The sequence below is a fragment of the Anarhichas minor genome, unplaced genomic scaffold (genome assembly GCF_050575085.1).
Source record: "Anarhichas minor isolate MPS153535 unplaced genomic scaffold, ASM5057508v1 ptg000042l, whole genome shotgun sequence".
In the NCBI taxonomy this organism is placed as follows: Eukaryota; Metazoa; Chordata; class Actinopteri; order Perciformes; family Anarhichadidae; genus Anarhichas; species Anarhichas minor.
The window spans coordinates 11,866,491-11,885,347 of NW_027466488.1; the positions used below are offsets into that span (position 1 = coordinate 11,866,491).

At 43.8% G+C, this 18,857-nt stretch overlaps 1 protein-coding gene across 1 annotated transcript in view; it reads left to right on the plus strand.

Annotated features, from left to right (window-relative positions):
- Positions 1-18,857, plus strand: part of adamtsl3 (ADAMTS-like 3) — a 206,137-nt gene that overhangs the window by 136,074 nt on the left and 51,206 nt on the right. Inside the window, 1 exon segment of the mRNA XM_076109776.1 lies at positions 9,175-9,301. Within this exon segment, the coding sequence (XP_075965891.1) occupies positions 9,175-9,301 (127 nt within the window).

An 18,857-nucleotide genomic window follows, 5' to 3' on the forward strand; every position in this document is an offset into this window, starting at 1 on the left:
TATTGATAAAGTTTTGGCTTTTTAGTCACAAAACAGTACCGAGGTTAGTTTACGTCAGCTCGAGTAATCGCAACCTCTCTGCTCGCTAACTAGCTTCACGTGTGTGTGCTTGTGTGTTTGGAGGAGCTCAGTCCTCACACAGAGCAGAGCAGAGTCTCACAGCGTAATAATAAATTACACCAAAAATTAACAAGAACCGATAAAGAGCACCAGTAATGTCAGAGCTTATCAATACTCCCTATTTGATATGAGCAAGACACTACGGCTCCCCGGGCGCCTGTCATTGGCAGCCCACTGCTCCCTATATACAGGGATGGGTCAAATGCAGAGACAAATTTCCCCCCTAACGGGATCAATATAGTATAATAAATGAAATTTAAAAAAAAAAAAATGAAATTTAAAATTTTAATACATATCTTGTTGATATGGTTTTGGAGTTCCATTTATAAATAAAATCACTGGAAGTTTCTTCTTTCAGAGGATGAAGTCCAATTTGTATCCAAGAGGGGGCAGCATCACCGTCAAAAAATTACGAAATATATCGCATCTGGGCTGCTAAATAATACGTTTTTAAATTGGGTAGTCAAAACCTCCTAGACTATAATCCCATGTTAATTTTTCCATTGACACCCTTGGCGTTTTACAGTTCCATAAAAACTGTCTAACGTGTTGGTTGAGGGTTTTAAAAAAAGGTTAGCGGTAATTGAATGGGTAAGGACTGGAAAAGATACAGCAACCTCGCGAGAATATTCATTTTCACACAGTTTATTCAACCAATTAGAGTGATGGTAGATTCATCCATCTGCGTAGGTCGTCCTCGATTTTACTCGGTAATGGGAGGCAATTACGTTTGTACAAATTTTTGAGATCATCATCTATAATTATTCCTAGATATTTAATATATGGGGGCCACTTAAATGGGGTTGTTTGTTGGTATTCAAGTTCGTGAGTGAAATAATTTCACTTTTTTCCAAATTGACCTTGTTTCCTGAAATAGCGCTATAGGTGTTTAGTAGCGTCTGTAATTTAGTGAGAGTTAACCGGATCTGTTAGATACAGAATTACATATTCTGTGTAACAGGAAGGTACGGAGGACAGAAATTAGTGGCAGCGCAGCAATCACAGGCAGAGTCAGTGCTGCAGGTTTTTAAGGGTTTTTAATGAAACAAACCTCAACCAACACAAAACAGAAAACGTAGCTCCTTCCAGAGCTCGATCAGTTAACTCTATAACTAAACTAAAACATCCGGGCCACTAGCCGACTTACCGGCCTTAATCATCTTCTCCTCTCGTCGTCTCCTTCCTGCTCTGTTTCTCTCCTGGCCTTTTGTTCCCCTCCCTGATGAGGAGATCCGGATCAGGTGTGTCTCCTTCCACACCTGATCTCAATGCTCTCATCAAGGAGAGGGTGGAGCCTTCTGGCAGGAATGTAGCTGCCAACCACTACCCTGCCCCTCAGGCCCTTACACATCCCCCCCCCCCCCCTTCAGTTCTGGCCTTGAAGGGGCGACCATCGTCCCTAGGGCGTCTCTTCGGGAGAGAGCATCTGCATTCCCATGCTTGGCTCCCGATCTGTGAACGATAGAGAAGTTAAACTCTTGCAAAGAGATGAACCATCTCCCTACCTTTGCATTGGTGTCTTTTTTATTGGCCATCCAGACCAGGGGAGCATGGTCGGTCACCAGAGTGAAGTGGCATCCCCAGAGGTAATAACGAAGTTGCTCTAGTGCCCATTTGATAGCGAGAGCTTCCTTTTCAACAGTGGCATATCCTTGTTCCCTTGTATTGAGCTTCCGACTGATGTAGATTATGGGATGCTCCTCGCCTTGAACTTCCTGGGAGAGTACTGCCCCTATGCCCGCCATTGATGCATCCGTCTGAACGATCATCTCACGGCTGAAGTCTGGGTCACCAGTACTGGCTGTGCACTGAGGGCCCCCTTCAGGTCCTGAAAGGCCTGTTCCGCTTCTTCTGTCCACTTAACCCTGAGTGGCTGTGAGGCTCTGGTCAAGTCTGTGAGGGGAGACGCTACAGCAGAGAAGTTTGGGATGAAGCGAGCATAGTATGAGGTCAGCCCTAAAAATGTCTTTACCTGGGCCTTGGTGGATGGGCGTGGCCAGCCCTGGATCACCTGGACCTTGCGGTCTTGTGGCCTCACATTGCCCCTCCCAATAGTGTAGCCCAGATATTTGGCTTCTTCCAGCTCAAGCTTGCACTTTTTAGGGTTTGCTGTCAAGCCGGCCTTGCGGAGAGCTTCCAGGACTGCGGCCAGCCTTACCAGATGGCTGTCCCAGGAGTCACTGTAAATCACCACATCATCTATGTACGCAGCTGCATACTCCCGATGCGGCTTCAGGACCCTGTCCATCAGTCTCTGGAACGTGGCTGGGGCTCCATGCAGACAGAAGGGCAGCACAGTGTAATGATACTAAGCACTGATGGAGTGGCGAAGGCCATCTTTTCTCTTGAGGTTTCCGCCAGGGGTACCTGCCAATATCCCTTAGTCAGGTCCAGGGTGCTGATAAAACGGGCTTCCCCGAGGCGGTCGATCAGCTCATCTACCCTGGGCTAGGATAAGCATCAAACTTTGAAATTTCATTTAATTTCCTAAAGTCATTACAGAACCGGTTGGTGGTGTCTGGTTTAGGGACCAGGACAACCGGGCTGGTCCACTCACTGTAGGATTCTTCTATCACCCCTAGAGCCAACATTTTCTGGACCTCTTGCTCAATGACTGCCCTTTTTGCTTCGGGTATCCTGTAGGGGCGCAATTTTACCTTCTGACCTGGTTCTGTGTTAATGTGATGTTCCACCAAGGAGGTGCGCCCAGGTTGTGCCGAGAACACATCCAAATTCTGCTGAACCAGCTCCCTGGTTTGTTGTAGCTGTGCTTATGATAAGCCAGGACCATATGCTACTTCAGTAACTTCACTGTCTGGAGAAGAAGGGAACACATCAGGGGAAACACCACACAGGAGCGTATCTCGGCTGTACCACCTTTTTAGCAGGTTAACATGGTAGATTTGGGAGGTTTTGCGTCACCCAGGCTGACATACCTTGTAGTTGACTGGGCCTACCTTCTCTGTCACCTCGTAGGGTCCTTGCCAGGAGGCCAAGAACTTATGATTAGTGGTGGGGATTAGGACCAGCACTTTATCCCCTGGTTGGAACTCCCGAGGTTGGGCCCCCCTGTTATACACTCACCTTTGTGCTTCTTGGGCTTGAGCCATGTGTTCCCTCACCATTGGCCACACGTCCTTCATGTGAGCCTGCATCTTCTCCACATGTTCCACAAGGCTCCGATGGGGACTTGGTTGTTCCTCCCAGGCTTCTTTTGCTATGTCGAGGAGACCTCTGGGGCTGTCTCCCATACAGCAGCTCAAAGGGGGAGAAGCCAGTGGACGCTTGAGGAACCTCCCTGATTGAGAACAAGACATAGGGCAGAAGCTGGTCCCAGTTACGACCATCTTTATCAACCACCTTCTTTAACATCGACTTCAACGTCTTGTTAAAACATTCAACTAACCCATCAGTTTGTGGATGATAGACAGAGGTGCGAAGCTGTTTTACCTTGAAGAGCCGGCAGAGGTCTTTCATTGCCTTGGACATGAAGGGGGTGCCCTGGTCCGTCAGCATCTCCTTGGGGATTCCAACTCTGCTGAACAAGTGGATTAGCTCCTGTGCAATTGTTTTTGTTGTCATGTTCCTCAGGGGAATGGCCTCAGGGTACCTTGTTGCATAATCAAGTATAACCAGAATATACTGATGTCCCCTCGCGGACTTCGCCAGGGGCCCCACCAAGTCCATAGCAATGCGGGAAAACGGCACATCAATAATAGGGAGAGGTATGAGGGGACTTTTAAAATGGGGCTTAGGGCTCATCTTTTGGCATTCAATGCAGGTATGACAATAGTCTTCTACTGCCCTTACCACGCCTGGCCAGTGGAATCTGCTTGCAATCCGCTGCCTTGTCTTCTCAACCCCGAGGTGGGCCCCCATGACATGACTGTGGGCTAGGTGCAACACTGTGGAAACATACTGTTTTGGGACAACCAACAAGTCCCTTCTGTCTCTTTAGTATAGTACAACAGTTTATTTTTGATTGTAAAACAAGGGTAGGTTAGCTTACCCACACCTGGAGCTAGTTTCCCTCTATTTCCATGACATTGCTGCGTGCCGGCAGCAGATTAGGGTCCTCCATCTGGGCCATTCCGAACTGGCCCTTCAAACTCGGCAGCAAGGAGGCTTCATCCTCCCCCCATCTGTGCCTGGCCCCGACGGGAAGGCAAAAACCAAGTTGTTCAGTGTCTCCTCTGCATTGGAACTCGGGTTATCCCTCCTTTCTTCAAGTGCAGCGCACACCACTTTAGGAGTATCCTGATGAGAGGTACTGATTTGAGTAAGTTTTTTTCTCACGGCTTTTCAATTTAGAGCCAGACTTGGTTCTTGGTGGACTCCTTTGGTTGTCCTGCCTCAGCCGGTAATATAGTGGGCAATCCCGACCCACCAAGACAGGGACCGGGAGAGAGGGAACCACCCCTACTTTCAGCTGACAGCTGCCTTTAACTGTAGTGAGTTTGATGACGCCTGTGGGATACTCTTTGGTGTCCCCATGTACGCAGGAGACAGGCACCATCTCACCAGGCCGTGATGGTTCCAGAAGATGGGGTTGGATGAGGGACACCACACTGCCGGAGTCTACCAGGGCTTCTGCATCTCTCCCATCTACTTTGACAGGTATCATATGGGCTGGTGAGGTTTCCTGCACCCAGCAGGAGGCGAGCAAGTGACATGGTCTTCCACCCGATGAGTCGGCCGTGGGCATCGGTTCATCCTTCCCTGGACAGTCCCAGGATATGTGGCCTGGCTCTCCACATTGAAAGCAGCGCCTTAGATCACCTGTTGAAGGTGGTCGCCTTCGTCTTGGCCCCTCCAGTTCAGGTGTCCTCCTAGTCCTTGGTACCTCGTCCCTAGATTTCCGGCTCACCTCAGGGTCCGCTCGCGTTGATTTCAGTAGTTTGGCGGTAACCCTCTGGCTCTCCACCAGGCTAACCAGGTCATCTAGATTGGCTGGATTCTGCTGACTAGTCATTTTCTTGGCCTCGTATGGTAGAGATCGAACGTATTTGTCCATCCTGATCCTCTCCAAGACACTTAGTTTGGCTGGGTCAGATGTCAGCCAAGCTTTGGTTACCCGGCCAAGGTCATACATTTGAGCCCTGGCTGGCAATTCTGGTTTAAATCTCCAGTCATGGAACCTCTGGGCTCTTGCTGCTAAACTATAACCGTACCTTGCCAGGATTTCCTTCTTCAAGACCGCGTATTCCTTGGACTGGTCTGTAGTGAGGTCGAGGTATGCCTGCTGTGCCTGGCCGAGTAGGAAGGGACTGACCAGATCTGCCCGGGAATCGTCGGGCCAGCCCTCCCTCTTAGCTGTGCACTCAAAGGCTGTCAAGTAGGCCTCTATGTCGTCGCTCTCTGTCATTTTGGGAATAAAATGACTTGGATTTGGCTGCCTGGTCCCTTCCTTTGGTGCTGGAGGGGCTGCCGCCATACATTTTTGGACCTCTGCATGGAGAAGGGCATTCTGCTGTTGTTGCTCTTGAATCATTGCCCGGTTCAGGGTCTGCTGTTCAGCAGAAATACGCACCAATTCTCGCACCAGGTCCTCCATTGTTTGACTGCTACGCCACCACTAGGGTCCTCGTGCCCACATTCTCCACCAGTGTAACAGGAAGGTACGGATGACAGAAATTAGTGGCAGCACAGCAATCACAGGCAGAGTCAGTGCTGCAGGTTTTTAAGGAAACAAACCTCAACCAACACAAAACAACAGAAAACGTAGCTCCTTCCAGAGCTCGATCAGTTAACTCTATAACTAAACTAAAACATCCGGGCCGCTAGCCGACTTACCGGCCTTAATCATCTTCTCCTCTCGTCGTCTCCTTCCTGCTCTGTTTCTCTCCTGGCCTTTTGTTCCCCTCCCTGATGAGGAGATCCGGATCAGGTGTGTCTCCTCCCACACCTGATCTCAATGCTCTCATCAAGGAGAGGGTGGAGCCTTCTGGCAGGAATGTAGCTGCCAGCCACTACCCTGCCCCTCAGGCCCTTACATCTGCCAGGAGATTCATTTTATGATTTATTTGGTCCACTCTGAACCTAAGTCCACCTCTTATATACAGTCTATGGGAGGAACATGGCGGTGCAACTCGGCAGACTCTGTAGAGGACCCACTCCATATGTAGACATAAAGGGCTGTATCTAAGCAAAGATTCTTAGTTTCAGGGCATCATTCACCAATGAAGACATTGTTCCGAATATTATATTCCATTTATGCCAAAGAATCCCTCTAAATGTTACACACTGTTCCTATAAGAATAATTACAAAACTATTGTCAGCAAAATGTTCTCTATAGGTAATTTACACAATATCTATTTCCTCTACACAACTTTTAACATGACAATGGCTCAGCCAGCGGCTCGCAACTACAGTGCAAACAACGGCAACAGTGCCAACAGAAGAGTTGCCAACCGATAAGTCCTTTAAAATGTTCTTGGTTTTAAACGAAAAGATCACGGTATGGGTTGAAAAACACCAACATTGACTGTCTCTGTTAACTGTGACACAGTCTCCGTTGTAAAATGTACATGCCTTGTTGACCAAACCACCCACTTCCTCTCTAAGAGGTATTGCAGCACTAACTTAACTACTGCCTTTACTTTTGAGACCACCGGAGATTGCATGGACAATGTAAATATAAGTTCAGTCAGCCAACTCATGTGAAATTCATTATTATGGAAATGTAGAACATGTACAATGTTGCTATTTGGCGTCTGGGCTCAGACTGAGCCATTGCCCACAAGGAAGCACCAAACTAAGCAGGGAGTTGGAAATTATCATAATTACTGACACCCTCAGGGAATGGAGACTCAGAGCCTACAGGTTGGTGCTAAGGGAAAGGTGAGGCTAACCGAATCCTAAATAGAAAGCAGCAAAGATGGCAGCACAGGAGTGAGCAGGGCACTGACAACTTCAAGTACACCAGCATAAACTGTCAGACCTACCATGGAGCCCACACTGTCAATAACTGCACTCCCTGCATAAATATTGTACATTTTTTGGAAAAACAAAACAGACAGTATTGTCCACACTAAGCGATTGAAGGATATATCCAGGATTTTAAACTGATTTAGCAGTTGAACAGATACAAATAGAAGCTTAAAGCTGTCCACTTGTCTTTAAAACCCAGGAAGTCTCATTGAAATGTGCTGCCAACTTTGTAACAATTGCATTTCATGAATATTTTGAAAACACTGCCTGCCTTGCTTAAATTTGCCTTGCACCTAGACTGCGAACAAGCTCTCTGTGACCTGAAAGGAAATACTGAGATGAAACTGATTATATATGTGTTTGCTATTCAGTTGTTCATGTTTTTTGAATTCATGTTATTCAAGTTGAATTTTAACATGGCGCATGCTGTGGGAGGAAGATTTATGGGACGGCAACAGCTTGAATATGTCACGAGTACTCCGCATAGTACATGCAGACAAACTCATGTTCATACATTTTAAAGTCTCCACATTGTGTGTTTATTTTGGCTGCTACAACTGGTTATATTCAGTTTTGATTATTGTATTCAATAAACTGCTTAATTATTTAGTCCCATTGCATTGTTTGCACCCCGTAGTGCAGAGGAAAGGGCCGAACTACCGACACCCGTGGTAAGCTGTGGATGCCACCGCAGTTGATGAAATTATCATCCTCGAATGTAGAAATCCAAGATAACATCAAATAGCATTAAACATTTTCAGAACAGAGCGTCAATAGTTTTCAATCGTATCTCATAAGGTGCATATATCACCAAATACGATAAAAAAATCTTTTTCTTGGACTTCCTCTCGGTAGTTGCTGTAACTCACTGTAAGGAACCAGGCCCATTTCTATGCCCAAACATTCATGAGGTGCTTTGCATTGAGTGTGGGCGTGCAGAGGGAGGGATGTGAGGCTGATCTATGTGCGCACATTTTCAAATTGATTTGGGATATACAAAAGGATGTAACACAATGGCAGGCGTATGCACATTCTATTATATATTTTTTTAGCACACTGAACTTTTGGCTTCTGTGCGCACGTACACTTTTAGTGTGGATCCTACGCAGTGTTTTATGAATGAGGCGCGCATGGGTCAGAGTTTCCATTTTTCGGACACATATCGAGGTGCTTGTGGGTGAGGTGGTCCCTGAACACTCGTCCCCTCCTAATTCTTCTATTCACGTAGTCCTCTAGCAGTGACAGTGCATCCGTCATGCAGCAATACTTGTGTCAACATAATGCATATAGGTACAGGAGTCGCACTGTTTGCCCCAAAATCATCGAGACAATCAAGGTATCTCCCACGGATATCATTTGAAAATATCTGACAAGGGAACACAATTTATTTACTTAAGTTTTGTTTTGGTGAACTTGGTCGGCACTATTCGGACTCGATGGGGTTTTGGAGTGTAATGATTGTGGGAGAGCGGTCACTGGCTTTATTTCTGCACTTTGCTAGTTTAACCAATCCATATGTGCAGGTCGTGAAGATGTGTTGGGTGAGGTTACTGGAGAGGGCAGAGTGAAACTATATGAAAACTAAAGGATTTAAGGATAATATATTGTAATTATGCAATACAGCGATGCCCATTTACAACACAATAAACACATGACAAAAAGTGCAGCTAAGTCTAATGGGATGACCACTAGTTTTGCAGTTATTTAGTGATAAAGTATTGCACAATATTGGATTTTTACCCAATGATTACACTGGATGAAATGGTAAGGGATCACCAAAGATCTTACAGTGTGTGGCTATATGCCCAAAACAATTTGGTTTACAATGATGTCAGAGAAGAGAGGTGTTGCAAATCATAACATTGGGGAGGCTGGAACTAATATGTTGTATTTTGAATTGATAGATTATTTGAAATAATATATTGATTATCCAAATAGTTGTTTTCTGTCAATTGACTGATAATCAAGTAATCATTGAATGGTCTATTGCTGTGAGGCTTGAATGTATCAGTGCAATCATGCCTTACTTAGTATAATGTTTATCCAGCTCTCTTGTCTTCTCGTGTCTTCATGCGTTGATAAGCCACATATCTCCTGAGTGTTTATCTATAATGTGTGTGCAGGAGGTGGGCTGTGATCGCCAGCTAGCCAGTGGTGCCAGAGAGGATAACTGCGGCGTCTGTGGCGGGGATGGCTCCACATGCCGGCTGGTACGAGGACAGGCCCTACCCCACCTTACACCAGAACAATGTAGGTCATGCAATCTTGATCCGTGTCCAACTTACATACGTCTTCATTTACTCTGGTTCCACTTCTAAGCCTCATGTTCACCAAGCTAATCCTTAATACTTAACACACTGGACTTTTGAAATACCCTTACAGCCCTTTACTTCCTCCAAATGTTTCTTTAGGCCATCACCTTCCAGCCCTACGTAAATAGCTCAGCCTACGAGCTTTCTAGGTCATTTTAGAGAATACACCCTCAGCTCAGACCTGAACATATCTCTGCTGATTTCGTACCTGTAGACAAAACACTGTATCTCTGCCTAGGCTTCCTCCCAGCCAGGCTCTATGGGAGGTAATACAGCTGGATATTTGTCTGCTCAACATGTTCTCACTCCTAACTTGTCAATTACCACCGCACACACAGAAAGACTCACAAATGTATTTGGTGACAAAAATATTTTTCAATGCACACAACAAATAGTTAGCATTATATATGTTGGAAACGAAAAGGAGCGCGTTTGAGTTATCAGCAAATATGAAAAACTAAATTATTGACATCAATAGAATTATTAATGTCAGTAAGATTATTAACAATTATTAATAATAACGGGGCACCACCCTGAGAACCAAACTATAAACAAAATCTCATAATTAGGATTCACTCACAATGTCAATAGTCAAAGTACTATTCCACATTCAGAGTGAAAAGTGACGAGTTGAGTTCGAGCAACAGACCACATGTTTCGGGGACAGCCAGAGCTGCACCGCAGGGAGTCCTGGGGTGTCTGTGGCTGTTTGTCCAAGGGGATCCCAGCTCTGGTGTTTTATTGCTTTTCGCATCTAAGGCCATGTGAAATGTTCCTTGGAGCTTGCTGTTATCTTCAACCCAGATCAGGCTTTTTGCTGAACATGCAGGCCTTCAGATCCCTTTAGAGCACGTGGTTCACAAGCACATAGTCAGACCCCAACATAATAAATGTAACCAAAATCCACATATAAAAAAGTAAGATTTACAAATATGTTTCTGATGCACACATAAATATTTCTCGTTTTAAATAAACATAATTGAAATCAAAGTATTAAACGGGATTTAAAAATGACATCAAATTATATGGATGTTGTTACATTTATATACAAAATGTTGAACCTGCATTTACAAACTGCTTGACGTCTGTGAACTTTTTTAAAACTCCCCAGGCGTCGCTCAATTCACAAATGTGTTTTTATTAAAAACGGAATTATCTGAAGGCAATTAGATGTGTAGTCCATTTTCAACCAATCACATGAACGCGCCCCCACAAGGGTATACCCTTACTCAGTGCTGGTGTTTTCCTCCAACATAGTGGATGTAACCTTCAATCCAGTTCATGTATCCTTTGTTTGAATTATTTTTTGGGTCTTTGCAGACTTGTTTATTTGTTTCAACACATAGCTGGGGTGCACAAGTCAAATTATTGGGCAAACAAAAATTACGTCATTTCGGTTTCCACCCCATACCCTACCTGAGTATGATGTAAGAGTTTACCCTTGTGGGGGCACGCTCATGTGATTGGTTTGAAATGGAGAAGACATCTGATTGGCAACAGATAATTCCCTGTTGGAAAGAGATGCATTTGTTAATTGAGCGACGTCAGGGGAGTCAAAACAAAACCCACAGACAAATGCAGTGAAGTATGTAAATGCAGGTTCAACAGTTTGTATATTAATGTAACAACATCCAAATATATCCAAATCCTATTAAAAACATGTATTTGTGGATTTCTATTACATTTATTTAAACAGGCTCAAACAAGCCTATTGACATGAGGGAACCTATATAGTGGCTAAGCCAAACTAAAAAACACACAAGGGGTAACCAAGATGGACACCAACTATAAGTTAATACAAAGCAAAGCAAACTAAGCCCAGAATAGAATTAACATGACATCCACTTAAAAAGGTCTCTCCTCAATACTACACCTCCTTGCTTAACCACAGAGAGAGGAACACTTTTAGTGTGAAAAGACACAAGGTATTTTTACAGGCTGAACAGAAATTCTTCCACTTCCATTACTTTCAATTGCTGCACTCTTTGCTGTCTGTATGCTGTGTGCATGACATTACAAAAGTCTCATGATTGACTAGTTGGCAGGGCTCACTGAGGTTTAACAGTAACACATGTGGATGTTATTTAGGTCTGCAGAGCTGATCAATGCTGCTGTGCATCTGTAAAGCAGGCAGATTTGGGGATGGCAGTGTGGTGGTCCTTTATTCAGTGCTCTCAAAACACTGAGGCCTTAACAAGCAAGAGTAGAGGGAAGGAGATTTTTTAATGTTATGGAAGGGACTTTGTAGTTATACCCAAGCTATGTGCTCTCTTCTGTCTCTGATGCAGTTAAAGGACTTAATACACCTAATATAAAGCAACATAACCAAAAGGGGTTAGGCAGAGAATCACCAGTCTGTGGCAGGCAAGACGGTACAGGTTGTAGGGTTCAAGTAGCAAGATCCAGAGGTTGGAAAGCAAGGCATGAGCAATCTGACAACTGACTGGGGAAAATTTACTGTTATATGTACTGACGGGGCTGATGAGGGGAAGTGGAAACAGGTGAGCAAGTGAATGAGAGAGTAGACTGGGGCTGGTTGATGGATGGGGAATGGCAAGTCCAGAGAGTTCTGAAGAAATGCATGGGCCTGAGGGAAGTGAGAAGTAGCTGGGGGGCAGACTGAGTGAAATGAAAATTACTCAGACAGACATTGTGACAACATGGGGGTAGCAAGAAGCGTAATAGGCCAACTTTGACTTCTTGTATTTTCTCCGACAATTCTGATGCCTGTAGGGATAGTTGCTAGTGAAAACAACGTTAAGCAAGTGGAAATACCTTCTCCTTTTCATTATCTAGCAAAGCCGTCTCCATCGAAAACTTTATGTTCACTGTGACCACCATTTTTTTTTTGCAATGAATGAAACAACGGGAATACAAAACTTCAAGAGGCGATTCCTGGCTCATCTCAAAACCGGTCTGCCATCCACCCTGGACCCCCTCCATTGTGCCTGCCTCCAGAACAGTTGTACGGCCGATAAAATTCGATATTAACTTCATTTCAGCATTCAAAACCATCATCACCTCCAGGGGTGTCTCCTGTGATTTTTGGGCCCCATAACAAATATATCTGGCCCGACCACCACAGGCCACACCAACCCAATTGCTGTAACCACACCTCAAGGAATCCGATGGACCAATTCAGAGCTTTCAATATCTCTAACATTGCAGGCTTGCAACTCTCTTGAATGCTTGAATGATATTTGCTGAAAGTAAGCTGTGGAACTATAACACAGTGCAGACATGCAAGCAACATTCTGCACACATTGGAATTCAAAAGTTGCTGCTAGACTGACTCTTTATAAGAGTGCGCTAAATCCCATCTTTTACAGTTTCAATACATTTTGATTGGTAAAATTCTTGAATGAACAATTCTCTTAACCTTAATAAATAATTTAAACTAGACAATTTGGAGAAATTACCATCACCATTGTGAGGAATTTAAGTTTAAAGCGCTCCTAGTGCTGGATATTATGTGTCACAGTGTGTTTACTTGTAGGAGTTTTAACCAAGGAGTGTGGTTGAGTGTCTGTGTGAGGGGGTTGAGGAATGTGTTGGAAGCAGGGGGGTTGGAAGAAAGTGGCTGGGTGAGGTATCTGATCAGAACAACAGGGGCTTATTGGATTTCAGCCAATCATTGAGCTGATCGATAGGTGTAATATGAGACTCTTCAGAGACTTTTCCAGCGGACAAAGGGTTTGAAACTCTGGAGGATGTCAGATCTTCTGGGGGCCACCGAGCAGTCACATCGGGCTGCTGGGTGGCTTGGATCTCATATTTCATGGAATATTATGTTATTAATAGTTTGATTCGGTTTGTAACTGTTTTAGCTTCTGTTAAATATTAAATACTTTTGATTTTAACCTGGACCAGCTGATTCCGGCCCTGCTTGCTGATGGAAGAAAGAGAGCGGGGAGGGGGGGGGGGGGGGGGGGCTGCTTCTTCTCCTCTGTTTGAGAAACTTTTGAACATAACACCATCTATACAACTGTAACAAACAACATCATAAAATCAGCAGCAGCTTTTTACTAAATATATTTAACAACTAGAAAATAATAATATATCCTTAAATATAATAGCATTTGTAATCACATCGCAACCAAAATTTAAGTTACTACCACCTGACATGTGCTCACCTCCTTCCTCAGTTGGGAGGGCAGTCAAAAGGGGAGCGAAATGTTACCACTCTGAATCTTCTGTGAAGATATTAAGGTTAGAAAACCAACCTTGATGTGAGTCCTTTACTCTCTGTTCACCTAAGGCCCTGTCCACACTACTCCGTTTCTCCTTGGATGCAGATTTGTCAAATAGAAACGATCTCCGTCCACACGGGAGTTTCAGCATCATTCTCGAGTTGATCTGCGTCCACACGGCAGCCTTCGAAGGCGGACAGCACGTGACCATTAACGTACACTGGGCATGCGCGTGACGGTGTAAACAGGAAGTGGATTGCTTGCTTAGTTAAAAAAAAAAAATACGACAGAGTAATAAAGTAGTCTTTAATAATGAAAGGTTGTATTTGATACTTAAGATCTTCCTCTAAAATCTCCCTCTATAAACTCAAACAGACAGTTCGTGGAAAGTTTTAGAAGTTTTATTTTTCAGACGTAGTTACAGCGCTGCGGGTCTCTCGCTCTCTCTCTCTCTCCAAATTTACTTTAACATCAACACTTACACATAAACGTTTACTAGATTATGGGTCCATCAATGTGGTCTCTCACTCGTTTCCTCCGTGTTGTCTGTTCTCACTAGTAGCTCTGAACATCATGTCCGCCTAGCTAGCTTCTAAGCTAATTTTAACATTACCGCCAATGGAGAAATGCTAACCGCGATTAGCATTACAGCGCTGCGGGTCTATCTCTCTCTCTCTCACATCAAATTTACTTTAAAATCAACACTTACACGTAAACGTTTACTAGAATATGGGTCCATAAATGTGGTCAACACACATCTCTCACTCTATTCTGCTCTTGCTTCGTGCAGGAAAGCTTAGCAGATCGCTAACAGTAGATCCGTGAAATAAAGACCATGGAATCCATAGAAGAGTTTCAAGACTTCAGTGTGAATCTTTCTTATTTGTAAAACTGTGGAAACACAATATGAAATATGGCTTTACAAACTGTCCCTATACACATACATGAATACAAAACAACAATCCATGATATAGCCAGCATGTAACATGTCCGCCTAGCTAGCTTCTAAGCTAATTTTAACATTACCGCCAATGGAGAAATGCTAACCGCGATTAGCATTTAATACAACACAAATGTTATACTAAACACGCGAATAGAATATATCTACGTACATCTTTTCATGCTTAATAAAGACATACTTACAGACTAAGGTCTCTCAAGGCTACCAAACGGAAGAAGTAAAACGTTAGTGCAGCGTGTCTTCTCATTAGAATCTAAAAACAACGAGCTGCTCCATAGGGCTGATGCTGGTCACGCCGCTCGCTAATCACTCCAATAACAGCTTCTTCCTCCACAGAAATGCAGACTTTTACTGCACAACAGCCGCTAGCTGCTGCTAGCAGCAACATCATGTAGCTGTTGTGCTAGCAGCAACGCTTGCAATTAGTTATCCATGTTGACATGAATCGCTGGTAGCCCAGTTTGTTTTCTTCCGGGTACGGGTCACGTGATAGTGAGTGTGACGAATCAGGGACGGAGACGTCATGGTTGCCAAGAACCAATCCAGTAGCGAACACAGGTGTGGGCGTAATTTTTTCTAAGCACATCCGTATCCGACCGTCCACACGCAAACGCAACCCCGGAGTTCTCAAATACCTCCAGCCTCGGCGGAGTTTTCAGATTCCTCCGTTTAGGGTGCTCCAAAACTCCGGCGTAGTGTGGCCGCTCAGTGTAAGCGTAGCAAATACGGAGTAAAAACGGAGTAGTGTGGACAGGGCCGAAAGCACACCTGAACATGGTTCCAGTACCATTATGAAGTTCGCTGATGACACAACTGTAGATGGCCTCATCAAAACAACGATGAGTCTAACTACAGGGAGGAGGTCCAGCACCTTGCTACAGGTGTGCTGACATTAACCTGGCACTTAACACGCTCTCTAAATGTTCTATGTTCACTGGTTGGTCTCTAGCTTTGTCTGCTGTAGGGTACCAGGCAGGTAGTGTAAAGTGGGTTTATCAGAGCTTTTTCACTGAAAACAGCAGTAAATTGCTGCTTGAAATTAGGTTGATGAAAGTGGAAAGCAAGAAAACAGCAAAAATGAGCTAAGTGGATGGATCAAACAAACACAAGACTTTTGTCCAGGAGACCGCCGTTTGTGTCCCTTGTGAAAATAAAAGTAAACATTAACATTTTGTTACGACCATTATCAGACACTTAGTAATGTTGTAAGCGGTTAGTCAGTCAAGTTAACGTCAAATACGCTCTTTTCCTTAACCTAAATAAGTGGTTTTGTTGCCTGAACCTAACCTCCCTTTGAGACGGAAGTTTATTTTAAAAGGACTGTCTGCATGTCACGAGTGGAAACTGACACGTCTCTGCCATGTCCAAAACCAACGCAAGAGTGGTGTCAAGAGTGTCATTGTTTGAAGCTTAGGGCCACTGACCAAGCGTCAGTATTTCATGATTTGAAAGTGAGAATGTGTTGCCCAAAACCAACTAAATGGAAAACTAACCAATCTGGCAACAATGATTTTGTTAATTACTATGGTCTTGATGAATAGTAGTCATTGCTTACAAATTACCTACAATTTGTAGAATTAGTCAGGTGGTGTTAGTATTAGTTTAAAAATGACCCGATTTAGTCCTTAGAGGGTATGCTGAAACATTAGCCATCAGAGAGTGAGTCAACGAGGTGAACTCCCACTACTGTCAATACACCCAGTGGACGTTTAGTGGGGTTTCTCTTTAAGGCACATTCCATTCAATGCAATTCTATTTTTAAAGCCCAATATCACATGTCACAAATTTGCCTCTGAGGGCTTTACAATCTTTACAAAATACGACATCCTCTGTCCTTGGACCCTTACATCGGATAAGGAAAATATGATTGAAACCAGTTTATTCCTGTTCCTTTTAATCCCAATTAAATGTTCCAGTCTCTCTAATAGGATATGATAGTCAATGGTGTTGAATGCAGTAATACGATCTTACAAGTCCTTTGTCTGATGCTATTAGAAGGTCATTAGTAATTTTCAGCAGTGCTGTCTCTTTGCTGATGATGCTTTGTAAATCCTGACTGACAATCCTCTAATACGCCATTGTTAGTCACACAACTGATAAGTCTCAAGGATCTTGGAGAAAAAAGCAAGGTTAGATATATGTCAATAATTGGCTAAAACCTCAACAGTGAGATTTTTAAGAAGAGGTTTAATTACAGCTACTTTGAAGGGCTGTGGTATATGGTCTGTTAATAAAGACAGATTAATCATATCTAGTAAATAAGTGCTAAATAAGGGAAGAACTTCTTTTAGCAGTTGGGATGCGGTGTAATGTTTAGATGAAAAAATCGCACAAGTCAATTGGGGAAGGTCGATGGGATGACAGCAGGTCTAGGATTTGAAATCAAGATTTATTGTAAAATTGCAGAGAATGACGATGGATACTGACTGGCAAGCAAGGCAGGGATGGCATGCTGGGTGTGGCAAGCTGTAGGCAGGCATACTGATATATGCTGATACAAAGATAGACTGATTAGCAAGCAACCTGCATTTGCACACAAGAAAATAACTTGAAATTTACTTTTCAAGCAACGTAGAACTGAACACTACCAGTGTAGTTAAGTCAACAATCTGGTAATGAGTGAGTCAAGAGCCATAGTAGATATGCTGCAGAGAAGATAAGCTGATGAATGTCATGTGTGTGGACCGAGGAAAGTGATAAACAGATGTAGACAGGTGTGGTAGACATGGCCCATGTTGTCAGCAGGACAGGCAGAGACATGGCACATTTAAATTTTCGGGTTTGAGGCTTATAACTTGTAGCTAACTTATTCAGTGTGGCTTTGTAGCACAAAGGCATTAAAACTGCCTGTGCCAAAGCACACTGTATATTATCCATCGGGCTTAATCATACTAATCTTTATCCAAAAGTTTGGCGCGCTTCTCCTCACACAGCGTTGCCAACAGCGGCGTGAAAAATACATCAAAACGTGCGGCCTGATCGGGAATAGTGTGCTATCTATTTTTTGGAGAGATTCGCCCAGCAGTTTTCCCGAAAATCCCAAAAAACTGAGCAAAATTTCTCCATTCACTTGAATGGGGTTTCGGCATGAAGAGAGCTAAAAAAAACACTTAACTTTGGGCCCATATTGACTAGCCATACTTTAACGTAGAAACATGTTTAAAAGTTTAAAACGTAGACAAAACGCTGCACTTTATTGAGCCAAAGGGCCATTTTGATAGCTAGCACAGTTTTCATGAAGTCGCAGATTAAGTTTCAGGAAAATTTTGGGTCCATTTCAGATTTTATAATGGGTGTGTATTGCACGGCTCGTTAAGAGCTAGAGTGAGAGCATAACTGTCAGAGTGGAGCAGAGCAGGAAAATCTTCTGTGATTTTTCCAAACAAATTGCTCCAGCTCCCACAATTTTTACTCTTTATACACCATTTTTGGCCCAAAAGCTTGGAAATGTTGTGCTGGTCGCAGTCAAGTGTCTAAGGAATCCAACAGACTTACACATTTGGCTCAAAGAGCCACAGAGCGACATGAACTCCAACCAACTGCTCCATTAGACTCCATGTTAAATCTCACCACTAATTTCTCAAAGAAAGCAGACGGTACCAGTTTTGCATATTGCTCTGGAGCTCACATCTTTAACACCACAAACATAAAAAACACATTACCGCGTTTGGCAGAGTCTTATCTTTCTCACGGTATCCATATTTTGGAACTCAGACTCCTGCTAATTTGTTAAAAAGAGGCAGGGGTTTTGTTCAAAATCACCGATTACTGCAACGTTTCTTAATTAGTCTGCCTCTAACACCAGGTGCGTCCTCACCATGGCAACCAGTTACACACATGCACGCAGGCTCTCTCTCTCTCTACACACACACACACATGGAGATATTCAGTCAAAGGCATTGTTAGACCTCCTCTCTGTCTGTCCGTCTCTCACTCATCACTCTGTCTGTCTTTATGTTTCTCTCTCTCTCTCTCTCTCTCTCTCTCTCTCTCTATCATACAGTCATTCAGGTTTTAGATATATTTAGAGAACCCCCCCCCCCCCTCCCATTTCAAAATAAAAGCTCCAGAGAGTGAATTCTAACTGGAATGCTTGTGATGAAGCCCGTCATTTAATAACCTGTTTGTGTGTCAAACATTAGGAATATCTCTCCTCTCCCCCTCTCTCCCCCACCCAGTCCCACCCTTTCAAAATAAAAGCCCCATAGAGTAACTGTATCTTAACATGAAGCTCAGAATGAGGTTTGTACAGAAATGACGGGAGCCATTTGTGGACTGTCCATCATGAATACAAGATTCAATCCAAGAGTATGAATCTAAAATGCAGAAAAGAGAGAAGTGCT